Source organism: Platalea leucorodia (genome assembly GCF_965183815.1).
Source record: "Platalea leucorodia genome assembly, chromosome: 3".
Classification (NCBI taxonomy): Eukaryota; Metazoa; Chordata; class Aves; order Pelecaniformes; family Threskiornithidae; genus Platalea; species Platalea leucorodia.
In genome coordinates, this window is record NC_138825.1 from 104877304 (window position 1) to 104897450 (window position 20147).

At 38.2% G+C, this 20147-nt stretch overlaps 1 protein-coding gene across 1 annotated transcript in view; it reads right to left on the minus strand.

The window, feature by feature from the left end:
• The window catches only part of MYOM2 (myomesin 2), a 76646-nt gene that overhangs the window by 45628 nt on the left and 10871 nt on the right, over window positions 1-20147 (minus strand). Inside the window, exons 7-14 of the mRNA XM_082307724.1 lie at window positions 14679-14767; window positions 14548-14598; window positions 14103-14267; window positions 9595-9756; window positions 7479-7620; window positions 5709-5908; window positions 4508-4561; window positions 1767-1894 (exon numbers count right to left, since the gene is read on the minus strand). Coding sequence (XP_082163850.1) covers window positions 1767-1894; window positions 4508-4561; window positions 5709-5908; window positions 7479-7620; window positions 9595-9756; window positions 14103-14267; window positions 14548-14598; window positions 14679-14767 — 991 coding nt within the window. The remainder of the gene's footprint in view (window positions 1-1766; window positions 1895-4507; window positions 4562-5708; window positions 5909-7478; window positions 7621-9594; window positions 9757-14102; window positions 14268-14547; window positions 14599-14678; window positions 14768-20147) is intronic.

The following is a 20147-nucleotide window of genomic DNA, read 5'->3' on the forward strand; positions in this document are numbered from 1 at the left end:
TTAACAGATGACTGTGGAAAGCAAAAAACAAACATTCACCTATGAACTGACTGAGCTATTCATATATATATATGTTATTTATATGCAAAAAGACTTTAGATTCAGGTATTAATTAGTATAATGAACCTTTTTTTTTTCTAATAATAGCTTTTTAGTACTCATTCTCACTTTCCCTCAGCAAGTTTGGCATTTAATTAAGACTTGTTTGTTCATCATTGTCTTTGCTCTATACTGTTTCTGGAGCTATATAAAGCTATTTCTGTAAAACAAGCAGATAAATTTATTTTCCAATTCATACTTAGAATGAAATTCAACTAACCAAGTGTAGGTGTCCACTCAATGGAAATCTACATCTGAGCTTTTTATCTGGGCTATTTCTGCATATTCTGGAAACAACGAGGTATTTTCATGCCAAGAGCTGGTTCAAAATCCTTAAGTCAGCATGCTTGAAATTTACAGATAAGAGCAAATGTATGCAACTGGGAATAAGTACAAGGAGGACATGCTATTTTATTGCATAGGAAGAAAACTAGATACTTATTTCTATGGAAATTTTCATTACTTCTGTTGAACGTGAAAGACAGAATGGGAGAAATCATGGACATGGTTGCTGGAAAATTTAACTAGTGACTGGACTTCGCTTTACACCTATTGGTTCAACCAGCAGGTAATGGGTGATGAAGAATGTAGACATGGGTTATAAAGGTCTTTAAAAGTGGAGATTTTGATGTGACTGAGAAGGAAAAGAGAAGATGGGGGCTGCAAAAAGAGCAGTGATGTGAACAGAATGACTGGCTGGGAAATGAACTTTGGAGGAATGTGCTGAACAGATGTGAGAAAAAAAAAATTGTATGGTAAGGGCCTGAGAAAAGGCTGTCACAATATTCAATATGCAAATTGAATGTGTGGCAGTTTTATGGACAGTTTTAGTGTTTGTGGATCATTAAGAGGGGGCATATGCTAGAGGCATAATTCATAAAAACTAAGTATAGCTTGGCATGTAAGTGTTTCAGAGGTCAGGTATGAGGCCCAATTTACCTACTGGGGAAACTTTGTAGCAAGGAGGAAAGATTATGACCTCTGGCTGTAATCCATACTTAATTTAGAAACCTGGCTCAGGGAGAGATGTATTTAAATCTTAGTAGCTTAGATGGGAGAAGAACAAACCTCCCCTACTGTGATCACTGAAGTCCCCTGTCAAGTCAAAGGGAAGAAGAAGGCAGCCATGAAGACTACCAGTGAGCAGTGAACCTGAGACAGGCATCTGCCTCTCCACTGACCTTACAGGGAATAAATTGGAAATGTCAGGGTATAGCAGAGGGTGCCATAAGCCTGCAAAAAGGAAAGTGAGGATCAAATTATGAGTCACTGTTTATTCCTTGCTCTACCACAGGACTACCAGAAACTTTCCTTTAGTATAGGCAGACTGCAAACTTCCAGTCTTGCCTGTAGGATTGCAAAATCTTAAGATGTTTCTTTTCCATTAAATCGTTACCTTACACCTGTAGTTTGTTCTCATTTTAGACAGCAGTAAGCAAATAACACAGGGGCATCCTTTTCCCCAGACCTTGCATTTCAATGCTCATTAAATCATGTAATAAGACATTTGGTTGTCCATGCTTCTCTAACATCCCATTGCCAAATCCTGTGAGACCTCAGAAAGTGTTAGTTTTATTGTTCATTCTGTAGTTCTAAAAATGAGTTGAATGTAATTGCACACAGCAATGAAACACCTTACAGCCAAATGCCACTGTACAGTACAGTACCTTCTCAATGAAATACGTCAGTGGCTCCCTGCCACGGGGAACAGGTGGATCCCAGCTGAGTACAACATACGTTTTGCTGATTTCTGAAGCATGCACATTGGTGGGAGGGCCTGGAATCTGAATATCGCCTGGAAGAGTAATAAACGTAGCGAGTGTTAGACAGCAGATTAACCCCTGGGTCAGCACTCATGCTACAGCTCATCTTTCTGAACTCCCACCCTGTAGTGCAATGCTCAGCTATTAGGGGCTATGACATCATCTGTGCAGTTCACTTGCTCACTTCAATTAAATTTTGACAAATGAAGCATCAGTATTAAAAGTGATTTATTTACTTTTTCAGTAAAAGTTAAATATGCCCCTGAAAACCTGTGCATTTGTCACTTTTTTTTCTTTGATTACATTTGAATTACTTCTATCTGCTCGGCAGAAAGCCTTGGAAAAAACCTACTCACTATATGCAAATAAGAGATATTTTTTGATCAAAGAATGAAGTCCAAAGAGTTATTACAAGAAATTAGACTAGAAGAAGGTATCTGGAAGGGAAGTACAGCAAGGAGAAAAGCAGCTTAAAACAAAGAAGAAAGCAGAAAAGGAAGAAGAACCTATTGGTAATGTATCCTGTAATGTGATGGTATTACCAGCCATATAGTCTAAAGCACTTCTAAAAACTGTGGATCAGAGACATAAAAATATGTCACCAGCCCTCTGGTGACTCTGCCAGTTGGTGTAGCCTGATCAAACCCCTCTCCCCACTCACCCTGCAGGGTTACGAGGAATGTGAGGCAGGGTCTGCGTACCCTGGGCCAGGCTGGAGGAAATAAGCATGGGCCTTTGTGGTCACGCTCACCCACCGCAGCTTGAGAAGAAGCTGGTTTTGCTATCTGAGGGATTACAATGGTGTAAAACAGCACTAGATAGGAGAGGCTTGGACCTATGATGGACAGCTTCAGGCATAGCTACACAGCCCTGAAGAAACTTCCTCTTGTTAACAGGTCATAGATAGCAACTCGGCAGATATCTACAAATATTTTATTTTTATGGCTTGCAATAGAGAAAGCAAAACGTTTCATTCTTTTAAGGTATGTTTTGCCGCTTCTCAGGTTAGCAAGGAGCATATATCCTCTAAATGCTCAGGATTTGACATTAAAAGAGAGAAAAATGTTTCAATAATAATCTCTAAATCATGGAAGTGATGGTTTAACAGTTTATAAACATCTGTAGAACCAACCAGGCTGAAAATGTACACTGAAGTTATTTCATCACACGTTTCCCAATCAAAACCAGACTTTTTTAAAAGAAAACTGACATATACAAAGAAAATTTATTTTTCTTCAATGCTTTCTGTATTTGATTTCCTACAAATACACTTTTTCTTTAAGAAAGGCACATGAATCAGCTGAGTTTAAGACAAAGTTGCCGACATACAGTCAAGAAAATTACAATAATACTTCACAGCGTAACAAAAGTCAAAATGTTTCCAATTGGTTTCACATAACTAAATCTCAACATGTTTTCTTACATAGTTGAAAAATCCAAAGCTTAGATTATTTCTAATGATATAACATCATGGTACATCCTGCTCTCTCAGAATGGAAGGTCATCCGGCACTAAAAAGGAAATCCATTTGTGATCTATGAGATCACTTTTTCAGAAATGGTCTCCAATCTTGCAGATGAAAGTAATGATCTATATAAACAATGGTATTTGGATATTCATATTCCTTTATTAAATATGCACCTTCATGAAACAGAAATCCAAATATCATCATTCACGCTTACGCCAGAGTAGCCACTTAACATTTCAAATCATTCTCAGGCAATCCTGAGAGCAGGAATATGTTCTTGGAAGCCAAACAAGACAAACATATTCTGATCCTATAATGTGATTCTGATCATATAATATCCATATCAATTCATTTAGGGTACCATTATAAAAATATAGAAACTTCATCTGTCCCACTTGTGCACTGGAGAAAACATTTAATGTCTAATTCTCCTCTGAACTACACCTGTTTTCAGGTGTTTTTTCTTTTACTGTGTTATTATTCGAGTTACAGCTTTATAACCTTTGTGGAAGAGAGTAGGCAGAGAGGGTTTTTTACTACTTAGCCATTATAGTTAACATTTTTGACAGTTTAAGTGAAAAGAAGATCATTATTCAAGCCCCCCAAAAAATCACTACATATAGAAACAACCAATGACAGAAGAAATTCAAGCTTTATCTCAAAAGTTGGTGGTGATGTCTCCAGTTCTCTTGAGGAAAAACAATAGTTTATAAACTTAACCTTAAGAACAACCTCTCTATTCAGACAGATATATTAATTAGAGAACTGGGATAGACTTCATAAGTTTTTATGAAAATAGAAATAACTTGCTCAGATCATCAAATTCAGTCTAAAAAGCTATATTTAGCTCCCAGAAGGACAGGAGGAAGGGAAATATGAGCAATCAAATGCAACGTTCAGCTGTTTAAACTCCGCTTAGCACTAGCCAAAGAAAAAAGGTGAGGAGATGCTGTCAGCACATAATGAAAGTAGTGCTGTTGAGGGTGTGGTGTTCTCTGTCCTTTTAGACCTCACCTTTCACTTGTGTTCTCTCAGCCTTGCAAGCCAGAATATCTGTCTTTATTTATCATTATAAAGAGTTTACTCACTAGGTGGATTTCTTTTCAAGCTATGTTTCTGTAATGCTAAATTCCTGGGATATAAACAGATGGACTGAAATCATAGAAATGCTACATACCTTCAAGGTCATCCTTACTGATCACAATCTTTCGCCCTTCATCCACATGAATAGCTGTTAATCAAAATATTTAATTAGTTTCTTGAACCAGTTTAATATATTTATAAATTTTGCAAATTATTGTTCATCAGCTGTTCAAAAGCCTGTATACCTCTATTTTTATAACTCTGTTATTAAATCTTTCCACAGATGGAGTCAACTCAAAGTCATACACTGCTTTGTTCATTTTCGTAAGAAAACAGCATAGTAAGACAGTAGTAAAAAGCAAGAATCATACAGTAGATGGATTCAATTCAGTGGCAGATTAGTGAACAATTGTATCATGAATTGGACTTTTGTTATAGGAATTAAACATAAAGCTAATGGAAACATAGCTTGTTCAACTCAAATTTTACAAGCAACATTGGGGCAGTGCTCTACAGTTTTCATAATGAGTTCGATTCCCCTCTGAGTAAAAAGAGCACACAAAACAGAAGGTGTGCAAGCACACAATATACAGAATCTGCACAGGGGTTTAGGACATGGCTAACTCAATAAAACTACTCCCCAGAGCAAGCCAGCTTACTCTATTCATGGAGAAGCTCTCATAAGGCTCCTTTGCAGTCTGCAGTGGCCTTGAGTGCAAGACCAGCTTTCAGAAAGAGCTTGTTCATTAGATTGACTTTTTCCATCTGCCAGAAAAGTCACAATATCAGAGTCCCCCCAGCCTGTAGCATGGGGGCTTTGTGCCAATACTAGTGTTTCACTGAGAAAAAAAGATATGGAAAAATAAAACAGCCTGTGGGACGGTGAATTCATATGACAATTTTTATTTTTCCTTTAACTAAGTCAGACATGTTCAATAGCTTTTTCAAAAGTTACTACCAGCAAATGTAGATGGGATCTGAGGACTCATCTCCCAGTGCAAATGATACAAGCTTCCAGACCATATTAGCTCTTTTGAAAGCATTGCTCCTTGTGATAATGAGTGTCTATATTTAAAGCTAAGTAAAAACAGCCATAACTGAGATGGAGTCCCCAGGTCCTGCCAAATTGTCTGTATGGACCTTGCCATTCCAGCTATATACCCCCACCTTGAAATTAGTGAGATATTCAATCAAAGGAAGAAATAAACTCTGCTTTTTAGATTAACTAAGAAAACAGAATCTGAAAAAGAATAAGATCAAATATTCAACATCTATTTCAGCCTTGCATAACCTACTTTGTGTTCTTTCCAGGTCAACAGAGTCAAGAGCTGCAACTGGTTCAGAGACTCGAGAAGGCCTGCTAATGCCAGCACTGTTCACTGCTCTCACACGGAATATGTAAGACCGTCCCTCGTAAAGACCAGTCACAGGATACTTGCAGATTTTTACAGGGGCATCATTGCACTGGACCCAGTTTTCCAAACCTACTTCACATCTTGGAGTAGCAGAAGACAGCATTTATCAGTATCATCCCACAATAAATACACACCACCCTGCACACATCAAGTCAGAATCACAGAAGTCATCCTCACTAAGTTGAGGAACTAAACCATACACCTCATTAATGAAAGTCACACACTTTATACACGCTTTCCTCTGATCAGACAACCAACTCCCACCTTGCTCATGTTTATTCATAATGCAATTGCAAAGGTCATTTTTCTTGCATGGTTTTTGGCCTTTTCAACTCTCTCTGCTTCCCTTCCATTTGGTTCTCTTCCTTGTCATCTGAAGAATAAGTTATTCACTTTTACTTTTAACATGCATCTCCACAGAACATGCTGAAATTGCAACATTCACCTAATCTTTTCCATCTCTTTCTTGTCATATTTTTAAGCAAGCATCTTTGTGTTTTTCTCTGCAACAATGATTGGGCCACAGAGTGCAGGAGTCATCAAGAAGTGGAGTGATGTCCTCATGCTGGCTCCTTTGTGTGTACACATCTGTTTTGTGTCCCACTACTGTAAAGTTTTGTGGAGAAGACTGCCTTTTGCCCTGACAGTACCAGGAAAAATAGGGTCATGATCAAGGGCTCCCTGGTACTGCAGTAATCCAAGCTAAATATCAAAAGGCACAGCTGACTAGATTATACACAAAATACGTGAAATACTCCCATGATCTATGCACTGCACAAATTGGATATAAATGGTAGAGTCCTCAGGGCTTAAGTTAATTTCCTCATACTGACGGCCATTCATAAGCCAACATTTTCCAGCAATTCCCAGACAGTTGTCTCTCAACTAGCCCAAATTACAGGGTAGCAAATAGTAATGAGCTCCAAATGTTGCTTTTAAGTGTAGAGCAGTATACATTATAAAATCATTTCAGTAGTGCTTTTGCTGACTGACAGTTTCAGACACTAAGGATCAGATGTTCTGCTCTGGCTACAAGGGGCAAGGATGCACTTCAATGGAAGAGACATGCAAAATAGTGCTTGGATCTCCTGATCCTGGGCTGCTTGCACTGAGCTGAAACCCCAGCAAAGTGCAAAGCAGACTAGAGGAGAGAGGATTGCCATTCTGATTTAAACTACCAGCTCCTGGGAACCCATGCCTTGAGCTCCTGGTGTACCACAGTTAAGGCAGAAATAAAAAGATAATCTAATAATTCCTTGATTTCAGCTTTTGCAATATACAGATTAAAGAGACTAAATCTAATTCAAGGTGCCCATGGATTCTGGCTTCTATAAATTAAATGTTGCCAGGGCTCTTTCTCTGATTTGGCCACATCCATACTATTGCACTTTTTTAGTGTCTGATAAAGTGTGGCTTGCCTGCAAATGGATACCGGGAAAGGTCCCTGGCCCTTGCTAACTCCTGGCTAAAAGTTTGCCAGGGAACAACCTAGTAGTTTAACACAGTAGGCAACTGAGTTCCAGTGCCTAGGGTCTGTAAAAATATATCTAAAGAACCCACGTATTGAAGGATATAATGATAATTTTTTTTTCTTCAGTATATACATTTTTGGCAATGAACAAAATTAAATAAATCCCAATGTCTACATACTTGTCAACAAAATATCCAATGACTGGGCTCCCACTGGTTGTGTTTGGTGGCTTCCAGGTAACAATAACATAGTCTCTGTTAGCATCATGGCATTTAACATCCATCGGCGCCCCTGGTGCTCCTGCGATCAATGCATCAGCATCTGGACCACAAATAAAAATAAATCAGTTTTGACCCTAACTCCTCTGAAATCTACCACAAAGACAAAAGGGAAGATTTCCAGTTCACTGTGCTATTTGTTTATATGAATGAAAGCCCAAAGATTTCATTACACACCAATTCACTGCACTAATGAATCAGGCCCATAATGTCTATATCTCCACATAGATAAAAAAGTTCAGGGGTAATTTTGAGGGCAGAAAAGCAGTTTAGGCGTCAAACACCCATTACTTCTCATGAGAATTAAAAGCCCAACTACCCCATTTTTTTTTATGCTCTTTCCCACTGAAAGCTGAAGCTCAGTGGGTTACTGACCAAGGTACTCAGTAAAGAACATGTAGCTGAGGAAGATAAATCTCCTGAGGAATAAAAAATTTGCAAACTCCTGCTACATTTCTAAGGCTACTTTTTATTTGAAGTCTTACAATACCAACAGGCATAAGTAATCAATGTTCCACCATTAAGATGCCCTTCTGTGACTTCATTTTGGGAGGTGTTGACTGATGTGGACCCACAACTCCTAATGAAGTCTCCTAACAGGTAAAGTTCTCTCCCTTCAAAGAAAGGTTTCTATAACACAAAAACATCCTGTATAGAGTCTAAATTTATACAGTCTAATCACAGTCAGTTGTGAGGTGGCTGGTGCTCAGTATCCAATCACAGCCTACATGAAAAAAGGCAAGAGGAAGGCCAACAGAGGACACTAGAGACTCCAGAGGCCATAGCTCAAGTCGAGGGTCCTGTGCATGCAAAGGGATCAGACATAGTATAAAATGGACAATAGAGGTACCTAAAATTGACCCACCACTACAAAAAAAACTTTTAGAAATGTTATTATACTTTAGTGGGCCTTTTTCACCTGGGTACTTTATTTCTTAGAAGGTAATTGGGAAATAGAAAGCTTTAGCAAATTGTTTCCAATTAGATTAAGGTGGCAGAGTGGCTTGTTCAGGACGTATTGCAAAGCTGATGAAGCACTTGCACTAGTCCCATGAAGAAGATGGATCTTAATCCGCTGAAAAAACATTCATATCCCTCCACCCCATGCAAACTCTCTGGGCAACACTTCTGCAAGACAGATACATGTATTCCAATACATTTCCAAGAAGAACAAGGTTTAAAATTAATACAGCTCCAATATAGCTTCAGTGGGGCTGCTCCATCTTGCCACCATCAAGGATGTTGTCCAATGTATTTGAGAGAGTGAAAGAACTGCTCAGCCAGAGATATTTTCAGCTTTCAATGAAAAAAACTAAAAAAGTGAAAACTGAGTTCTGCTCACAGGTGCATGTGGAAGCTCATTCTCACTTCACTGACAGTTGTGCATGCAAATGTCAGGGAAAATTCTGACCTTTATTCTGTTTTAATACATTTACCTCCTTTTATCTATGTCGCTTGTGAAAACTTCTTCAGTGAGCTAAATTCCTTACTTTCTTACAGAAAAGTTCTTCAGTGAGTTAATTTCTTACTTTGCTTCTTTTCTCTGATCATTGAGATGACTATGACTGGTATAGTGGTGGGAATATTTCTTTTGCTTTCTTCTGTGCCTCCTCCTAAGGCCAGGCACAGGATATGAGAATGCCCCACAAGGCTCATCCCCAGCTGGCAATCTCTAGAGCTAAAACCATCAGAGTGAGGACTGATAGTATGCAAAGATGTTTATTTCCTACCGACAAAGAAGATGGCAAAGAAAGAAACAAGCTGTTTCTTCACAAAAATGATTTCTCTGGTTCTTCCGGAAAGAAAATGTCCTCAGGAGCATACTCCTCTTGAAGCTCCCCATTCATGTAAGGTGACTAATTTTTCTGGCACAGACCACTATATAAATCAAATTACTATGAAATACCACAAGGCTGGATTTCTTTTGTACTTCAGTCAATACATGGGATTGTTTAATAAAACTAACCTTTCTACTGCTCTTTTTCATTTCTTCCCAAGAAACAGATGAAAAGTTTACCTCTGACAAATAGGTATGCACTGTATTCGCTCACTCCACCTTTTGTAACCATGCGCAGGGTGTATAAACCTTCATCATCTTTGTTCAGATGAGTAAAGGACAGAGCTGCCTGGCCTTCTCCAAAATACAGCTTTGTCCACTTGGATTCCTTTATCAGCACGTCTGGAAGAGAAGACCCGTCAGACACGTTACTGTGCTGTCCAGAACAACCTATGTCCTAGTGCAGCTCAGTGCTAATCAGGGGTACAAACTAACCTTTATGCCAGCTTTATTCAGAGTGATGGTGCTTTGATTCTATGAAAACTCTACAGAGAGTAAGCTGCATCTCTCTAAACTTATTTCATCAGTGAATTTTAGAGAATATGAGGTCTCAGATTACCCTATGTAGTGCAAACAACAGAATTTCCATCACTATAATTTTTAATACACTGTCAGAGAAAAGTACTATCCACATTTCAAAACAATGACATGGAAACCTGTCATACCCTGTAATGAATGCAGGGTAGAACTTTGTTTCATTTTTAATAAGTTTTGCTACCTGTTCAGGTCAAATGTCAGATTACTCAATTTCTTCCTCCAAGTTTAAAGACCAGATTTCAGTTTAATCTGAAGACTGCTATAAATATACACCAAATTTAAATCTTCAAGGCATGCCTGTTGAGCAGTGAATAAAATTAAATTTGAATCTCTCACAGGTGAGAGGTGGTGACCCATGATTAATGCAAATTAATCTGATTGCTTAGTGAAACGGGAGCAAAAGAATGAGCAGGATATTTTATGCTAGCCAAGGGACTTTCTCATATCACCCTTTTTAATAATTGATTGGATTATTTTTTATTTTTAACTCCCTAAGACCTATTGCATACTAATTTATTGTAATCAGTGCAGCAGAACTGTATTTAAAGGAGCTGAATATCTATAAATGTTTATTATTCTATTGCTTAAATACACTTCAGAGCAGACACTCAAACAATTGTAAAGGAATCAGTTTTCCCACCTACCAGTTGAATTGCCTAAGAACGTATAAAAAAATGACACACATTCAGATAATAAAGCATCTGGAAGACACACGCTACTAAAACTTACAGCAGTAAATTACATAACCAACTAAGCATACAGTTGTTTTCTGAGAAACGTGCAAAGTAAATTCAGTCACATTCCTTCTCATGACATCCTTAATCATGAGATCCTTACCTAGAAAATCTGCATCTCCCCCTTCTGTCATGCCTGTCACAATGGTACTGAGACTTTGTGTAGAGAGACATGAAGTACTTTAAATGAAATCAGAAAATGTCTTGTCCTAGAAACTTTAACCAATGCATGAGTTCTGTGGAAAATCCTGAAGAAAAAACAAAGTTGAGTGACCAGCACCTCTGAAAAGCAGGTCACTTATTTAGACTCCAAGCTTGAGTGGAATGGTAGACACTCAAGTTTGAATATATAGAAAATATAGGCAAGCCTGTATTGTCTGTTAAGGTCAGAATCGTCCGTTTCCACCCTTTATGTGTACCTGAGACTAGAAACTGTGGGGTCAGTCATGTTTGGTAAGAGCAGAAAAACTTCTCCTTCACACAAGGCCAAAGACCAAGCAGATCCTCTAAGAAAGCAGAAGCTTTCTTTTTTAATGCAGTCTGGATGGATGACTTTCTAGACAAGTCAAGAAGAAAAGTAAATTTTGGAGGCCATAAACGTATTCAGAAGTCCTAATAGAGCAGGTATTCATGCACCTGCCATGGTCTCACTACTGCACTCAAATTCCTTGTCTCTTCACATGTTGTGCTCTGTCACTTCTCCCACAATTTACCAAAGAACAAGCCTGCAGGAGACTAACCCTCAGAGGCAGTGTGACTCAAGCCTCACATGCTGTTTTCCATACATGAGATAAATTTCCTAAAACATTACTCTGCTGAAAATTCATATAAAGGGTGGGGAATTACTATATATTGAAGCTTCTTTTCTTCATGTATTTTGATCTGCTGAAGTTTCAGCTAAATTCTGCACTCCATGATTTTTCCCTCTGAATTCAAGTATTTTATTCTAGATTACAGTATAAATGGCTGCAGAGTGCTGGTGCATATAGCTTTATAATGTTTATGTTACATTAGAGATCAATAACAGAAAGATCCTCTTACCAGCTGAACTCATATCCAGATTAGAAATACATTCCTGAAGTATTATTTTGATTTAGTTCTTTCAGTATCTTAAATTGTTATAAGTGGGCCATGAATTATAGACATCATATTCATGCTTGTCAAATCCCAAACCACTTTAGAGGATTTGATTCAGTTGACTTATATGCCCCTAGGAGTCTAGTAGACATCCTCAATAAGTTTCACTCACGTGAAGCTTATTAATGCTGGATAAACACATATTTCTCTTGTGTCTAATTATTAGAAGTAAATCATATGTATCCATCTCAGGGCTTTAGCTGTTATTATTTGATTAACACAAACTAAAAATTTCAGGAAAAATACAGTTTACCTTAATGCAAGAGTAGAATTAAGTATTACCTCTCAAAAAAAGCAGAACATCTAAGGCACATGATGTTGAACAAATTATTAACCTTCTCATTGTTTACATTTATGCATTGCCTCCAGCTCTCAAGAGACTCAACACAGAGAACTGTTGCATATAGCAAAGGTTCAAAGTGCATGAACTCCTGCTGTGTTTAGGAATAAGTTCTGCCAGTTGATGCACCTGTACACTTCTTGGAAATATTGTGATCCACGTATGTGCAATGAAGGACAAATCTAAGCTTGTTTATGTCATCTTATTTCCTGTAATACAAGTAGCATAATGGGATGAATGCCTATCTGACTCACTAGAAAAACCTATTGGCTTCAAAGAGACCAAGTTTTCATCTCAGGTTTTCACAGGGAAGGTAAACTTAAGTCAAATAAGGGGGAAAACAAAGAGCATAATACTGTTACGTATCAAGAGGGAATTATCTCGGCATCATGAAGGGTTAAACTGAAAGAGTCGTAAGCTTTTGTTCACCTATCCATAGTGCAAGAACAATTCATGTTGGATGAAAAGTGGAACAATATGGGGCATCCCTTCAAAATTAGCTGTTCATCATAGCTGCAGTTCCAAACCCAAAATTTCAGAGGTTTGGCACCTTGAGAAACTGGGCCCAGTAGGAGAGAAAGTAAAGGTACCATTGAAACCGATGGCTCATCTCAGACTGAGGTGAGTGATTATTTAGAGCGATTACAGATCCCTGTACACTTCAGTGGGAATACAATCTGAGTTCAAGGATGAGCCTTGTATTTTAGGTTATTCACCAAACAAAAAAACTATTTTTATTATTTCATATTTTTTTGTTTTAGTAACATCTAATAGTTTCATCACAATGAAGTATCCACAGTGATAGACAAATAGGAATGAAACAGTAAGCAGCTGTCTGTTCCCTGAAGGATCAGATGTGAATCTATGTAAAACCATGACGTACATGAAACAAAAGGCCTAACTAGCAGCAGTGAAGGCATCATTTTTCTGATTTTCCTAAGCCTGAATTTTCTTGACCGCCTTATTAATCTTACTGTTACTTCTTAGTTTATGCACCATATTTTGTCAGCTATGGAAACTTCTGCCAGCTTGCCTGGGACCAGTCCAAACATCAATCTTGGCACTCCACCATTCTCAAATGTGGTCCCTTTGGGGAAAGATCTCGCCATTCACAAATAACCAAGGCTTTCCTTAAATCCTTAGGCAGAATATTTACTTTAGAATCCTACACAGAGATTGTTGTTGGTGAAAAGTGGTGAGCTAAATAACTACAATAGCCTGCTATCCATTAAAATTTAAGTAGTTAATGTTTCAAGACTTTTTTGGTGCAGTGAACAAACACTATTCCTGCAGGGTTTGTGTACCATCCACCAGAGTATATGATATGCTTCAGTGATGTTATTTTCAGTACTTCCAGTTAAGATAGCTTACTTGGCATAGGATAGTTTTTCACTGACAAAAGAGGCAAGGAAATCAACCTACCAACATGGCATTTAAACAGCACAGCAAACACATGTGTTTCAGGCCTGGCTCCTATAAGTATTTCTGAACTATACATTAAATTGATTTTAATATAAAATTCACAATAAATACTGGAGCAAGATGGAAGTGGAGGCCCACGCCCACACCTCAGTGCTTCAAACTTTAATTTACTGCTCTGTGAATACCCTTCAGCTCAGTGGTCACAGTGTTCAATTATAAATCATGGCCAAATCTAAGAAATTAGTTTGGATCTCTACCTAGTCAGTAAGTAAATCTTCTAACTATTGTGTTATTAGATAATATGAGATTAGCTCCTGTTGCTGTAAATGTGTGCTCCTGAAAAGGTTGACCAAGTCATTTAATTGAAAGAGAGTGCAGGTCTATAAATTCTAACTAAAGATACTTGTGTGCTCTATTCCAAATTTAAGTCTGAGAATCTTGTGTTCTAAGCCTGATCTGTGTCCTCAGTGTTTCCTCCAGCATTTTCCAGGTAGTTTCTATTCAATGTACTAACTTACCATCTCTATACCACTCAGCACGAGGTCGTAGTCTTTTCAGGTCTGGGGTGATCAACATAGAACACTTCAGGGTCAGTGTTTCACCTTCAGTTGCAAAGGTGACTCCAAACTTCTCCAAAAACTGAACATCAATGTGGGTGAAGCAAACGTCATACGACAGGGGCACTATGCATGAGAAAAAGAAAACATTACCGAGTATAAGTAAATTGTATTTGGCACAAACAGATTACTGTCCAATCTGAACAGGAGATGGAGCTCTCTATTATACTGTATGCTGATCTAGAAATGCAACTGGGAAAGTAAAAGCATCTAGACAGCTCCTATTGTAACTGAATGCTAGAAAGCAAATCCAGAAGCAGCAAGTTGTATCCAATTTTCTCATCTGTAAAAGACTATTCTGATAAGAGTACATAAACTATATAAGCAAAAAGGAAAAAATGCTTACAGTGGAAGGGCATTATCCCAGCTGGGTGAGGCTCTTCATCCTCTCTGAACCCTATAAATAAACATACAATAAACATTCAATGACATGAGCATGATATTTATTTCTTGTTTTAATCATGAAGTAGGACTTACTTCTCACAATCACAGCACAATTAGTTGATGCCTGCCCATGGACATTTGTTGCAACTGCTGAATAGGTAGCAGAATCATCAAAATCGGCTCTGAAAAGGGGAAGGAGGAAACCAGATGACTCTTTATGCGAATACAAATTCTCTTAATGATCGATTATTACAAACCAAGCTACAACAACCACGAGGAAAGTGTATAAAGCTCTTTGCTGGTGTCACACAGTGCAAGACGTTGATGAAAGACAATCAGAAAGCTGGTACTGCTTTTTACTGCAGTTTTATCACAGTTTAGTGTGCAGGCTGCATTAACTTGAGCAAACTGGAAATGACCTTTAGAGAACGATCAAAAGGAAATAGCTGGAGGATGCCAGTCTGGCTATTCCCTTTCTGTATGTAACCTTCTTCCTTAGGCTGTCTTGCCCTTCTGCCACATATTTTAAGAAAGAGACATGGAAGAAAGTACATGTGATGCTTGCAGAAATTCCTCCTTCTATGGCTATTCTTAGCAGGCAGATACCGGCATTTTTTGCCTCTCTCATATCTCTTAGGCAGTCCAGAGGAAATGATACAAAACCAGGGAAACTGACCGAAATTGTTTATGGGCATAAATGTTTTGGCTTGATAGATTTTTTGTGAGAAAAGATATTTATTATGCAAGGAAAATGTAATGAAAAATAAAGAAAAAATAGTTACTTCATGTAAAATAGGACCCAGTGACAGATTGTCTCACTTACTACAACCTTCCTTGAAGAGGAAGTTACATTAGCATATATATGGCCAGATGTTAAGATACAGGTACAAACTTTGATGTCCCAGTTCTTTTCTTATTTAAAATGGGGTCAGTCAGGAGAAGAACTATTGACATAAAATTGAAGGAAAGGAAAGGAAACTAAACTATGTGCAAATATATTTTTTTGATGCAATTAGTCAAATTTACAGTTGAAATGAACTTATTTGCTATGTTTCTATTAAATATAAATATAAGTGACTACTGACTAAAAAAAGTTTAAAATATTTTGGACTAGTTTTTGGTAAAATGCAGATTTGGGTAGAATGAGATTTCCTCAATTTTGCTGAAAGAACTTAGTCCAGATGAAGAAACTATTTTGAAAAAGGCAGAATAGTTCGTTTTTACATTTCATAATGAATGTTTTAATTAAAAAAAATTATTTCAGAAATTACTTCTGCTTTGTTTTCAGAGACATACTAAATGCTTTAATATGAAATAAAACATCTTCCATTAGACAAGTGTTCTACAATATGCCTGTCAAACAAAGTTGTTGATTTTTTTTATTTCCTGAAATTTCTATTAGGTTGAGCCATCAGCTAATCAGAGTGCTGTCTGAAAGACACAGAATTAAATCCTGCTTCAGTGTAGTTCATTTATCAGTGCATTTAATGGAGGCCGCTCTGAAATTTCCAGCGATGAGATACCATGTTCTGCATGCATGCACTTAGTTTCCTCTCAGAAGAACAAATTTGTATCTTCTTGGCAACTGCCAGATGAAAGGGATGAAATTCTGGTTGCACTTGTCTTCTAAGAGGTCATATATCCCAGATGTGAGCGAAGAAAGAATATGTAAAAGTGTTTGATGTAAATTGCATAACAGGATGCCAATTTGGGGGTATGTAGCACCTGTGACAGGCACATCAGACACCTATTTTTCAGTTCTTCCGTATATTCTGGACAGTGTCACATCACAAAAATGATACTATCTGCACTGTGATGTCTAAAACACAACTTGATGAAAGCTCTATTAAATTGAGATTTATCTCTCTAAACATACAGGACTAACAGCTCCTCCTGGAGGCTAATCTTCATCCACACATTTCACAAAATAAAGATTTAAAATACAAAGTTTATCACACAATTAATTATCAAAGCCAGAGGGGTAAGTAAGTCCTAAGATTAGGCCACTTAACAAAAAAGCCTGCTGTTGGATATGAAGTCCTTTAGCACCCTACTACAGTCTGGACAGGCAAAGTAAGTCTGAAAAACAACTTAAAATAATTTAAATACTAGGCTCGATATCATTCAAGATTTTTTGTTTATTTGTTTTCAGGAAGGATTTTAAAAAATGCCAATACCTCTTCACAGATCTATATAAAGCTTAACCGATTTTGGACGTGCTTGAAAGCTGTCGGACTTGGCAACTTTTCTTTGCACTATCTTCTTAAAAAAAGGAATGATTTTTTTTACTATCCCAGTTTCACACTATTTAACATTTGGGTGATAAAATGCCAAAAGCAAGGCAAAACTGTAGTAAAACTGCAGACTTCTTTCCTAAGACATGTTATAATGTCTCTGTACTGAAATGTACATAATTCATCCATTCCTCACAGCTCAGTACAGTGTCTTGCTATAATGAAACAAGCTAACAACAAATGAGGCATCTCAAAAATTTCTTACAAGAAGGGGTATTGCAGAACTGACCGTACTGGAACTGTAAGGTGTTCCCATCACTCTGCACTACATCACTACCGTCAGGAGATTAATATAGAGTATACGGTAAATAGTATATAGTGCATATTATATTTAATAGCATATATTATGCATTAGTAAATTAAACAGTGTTAGGTAGTGCCCCCAGAAACTGGATCTTGATCACCCTAGTGCTGATGTGTTAGAACAGCCCTTGGCATGCCTTGGTGCGTGCCAGCTCTCCAAAAGGATTCCCAGACACAGATCAGGAGACAGCAAGGGTCCATTCCCAGAAAACAGTTTGGATGTAGCTGCCCTGTCCTGAAGGACAGGAGAATTAGTCCACTCCATGCCAGGAGGTCACTGTGGCAGAGGATATGTTTAATTTACGACGGCAAGCAGATTTCAGAAGTGCAATTCCTAAGCACTAGTGGCAGGTATATGCCAGACCCTCCAGGAGGATGGAGCACACTGACATCTGACAGGGCATGTGCTGGGGTGCAATAGCTGATGAGGTGCTGATCCATCCCTGGGGTGGACATGATTTAGGCAGATTACAGCACCCATATCATAACTGAGTGATGAATGCTACCCCACCATTGCTGTATTAGGCCATTCCCTCACATAAGCAAAGCATTACTTCAGGCTGCTTTGCCTCTGTCAAATCCAACTTAACTGCTCTTTAACATTTTGTTGTTGTTACAGTGTTGACAACAACGTAAAATAGCAGTGTATCTTAACTGAGGTTAACTCTGACTTTAAAATAGTCATTATCTGCTCTCAGTTTTGGCTTCATTTTCCATCAAAACAACAGATAAAACAGTCAATTGGAATTCATTTCTGTAAGAATTACACAGGATTCAGGATCTAAAGAGTGGTTTATCATTAACCACAAGGTGGCGTAAAAATAATCCAGAAATTACAGAAACGTGTATTCTGAACAAAAGCAAGGCCCCAGTCTGTGCTTGACCACTCAAAGCATCAGAAATTTAGGGGTGTAAGAACTGCGAAGTTGTCTCCCTAAAATGAAGATGCAGAATGGCAGATACCCGATTAACTTTCCAAATGGATACATATCTATGCTCATCTCAGTCCCCTCCCCATAGTCTTGCTTTCTCATAAGGAACAGCAAAAGACATCTCTTCATGAGGTTTCCCTGTTTGTGAGGGTCTCTAAGGTAGACAAAACAGAATATGATCCTAAAAGTCCCTAGAACAGACAGGAGATTCACAAAAGGGCTGTTTCTTTAGCCCCAAAAGTTCAATGTCTGAAAGCAACTATTTGACAGAAGTTAATGGTGGAGTGAGAATTAATTTTCTCAGGGAAAACAAAAGAAAGTTACTGACCGAATGATTGACCATGCTTTTACAACACCCTTTGGTTTTATGAAGAGAAACAAGGTACTTACAGTTATTATGAACATGCAGGTAACAATTCCCCTGTCCAGGCACTTTCTGCTATTTAAGGGGTGCTAACAACTCTACCCATTTTCTGGAAGTCACAGCTTTGAAAGCATTTTACAATTCCTTGCTATGATCTCTAAGCTGACTCTCCAGGAGCTAAATCAAACCAGCTTAGACAGTCTAGTACTCAGTGGACTGCCTTCAAATCAGGCATTGGCAGTGTACGGGGTTAGTGGGAAAGAGCTACACAGCACATTTGCTTAATACACACTTTGAAGAAAGTTGGGCAGGATGGGAAGTCACATAAGGTCCTGATTCTCCTTTTGTGCCACATAATACTCAGACTGAGGATTATCCTAGAAACTACCTACTTCCCTGTATACTAAAACCCCTAGGTTTCCTAAATTGCACTGTAAAGTGCATTGAGTCAAGACCAGTTAGAAACAATATTTGAAGTACCCAGGAGGCAAGGTGTGGTCTCTCCAACAGCTATTCTTGCATCATGATGGAGAACGTATTTTCCAACCTTTACAAAGGTCAGATAAAATATGCATAGAGTACATTTAGATAGCATGAAGTGTGAGTGCAGAGCTATATCTATCCCAAGGTAGTAATACTTTTTGTGAAAATTAAATTGCCCTGAATCCACATGAGGTTCTGAAGTGCTAATGTTTGTGCGGGGAATATTCCCCAGGCAGATACATCTGTTTAAAATGCATATATTCATCCATCTGCCTAGTGTAGATTTAAGCACAGGAGTTAAGAGTGAAATAACATTTTTGCCTGAATTGGAACACAATTCAGTGCATGTCAAGAACAGGATGGAGAACATAGTAAATTACACAGAGTTAAAATTGCCTCCTTTGAATTCAAATGACAAAATTTTCAGTGTTACAGCTATATGACATCAAAATGTGGAAATACTCTACAGGATTACCATCTCATGTACTGAATCTCCAGTCAGACTGAATCTGACTGATTCTTTTGGCTGGTTGGGTTTTGTTTTTACTGAAGAGGGGACCTCTGTTACAACATGGCCACTTCCTCAAGCTCCCAACTATTGCAGCTTATAGGGGACAGTGACTGACAGGTCAGAAGATCACAGACCATTTCATTTGGGGGCTGTTGTTTGCATTTCAACAAGGAAAGAAGAGCAGAAGTACACCATGCCTGCTGCCTATATGCTCACTGGTACTGCATACCTGCAAAACCCTGGGAGCTGCAGTTTATCACCTGATCAACCCTATACAGCTCAAAGGCTCTGCCAGAGGACTGCCTTTGCCGCAATGCCTCTACTCTGCCCTGCTTCCACCTATAGCAAGAGAAAGGGCAGGCCTCGCTATCTCTCCAGATTAAATCATCTCAAGCCCTTTGTGCCTAATCAAAATAAATAGGGCTGTACTGACTGCACAGAGTCATTTGTTAAGTGAGAACAGTTAGAAGAGAAGGTTCATTTAATTTTTAAGCTTTTTTTTTTTTTTTTTTTAACCAATGCTGGTGGTGCTGAGGAGCTGAGCGCCTGATCAGAGGGCTACCTCTGCCTACTGGCAGCAGGTATTACACTGCACTCTGCTGGCTCTGCCACACATTTTTGCTGATGCAACCACAAACCTTTTCTGCTGCAATTACAAGCACTTCTTAAGTGATG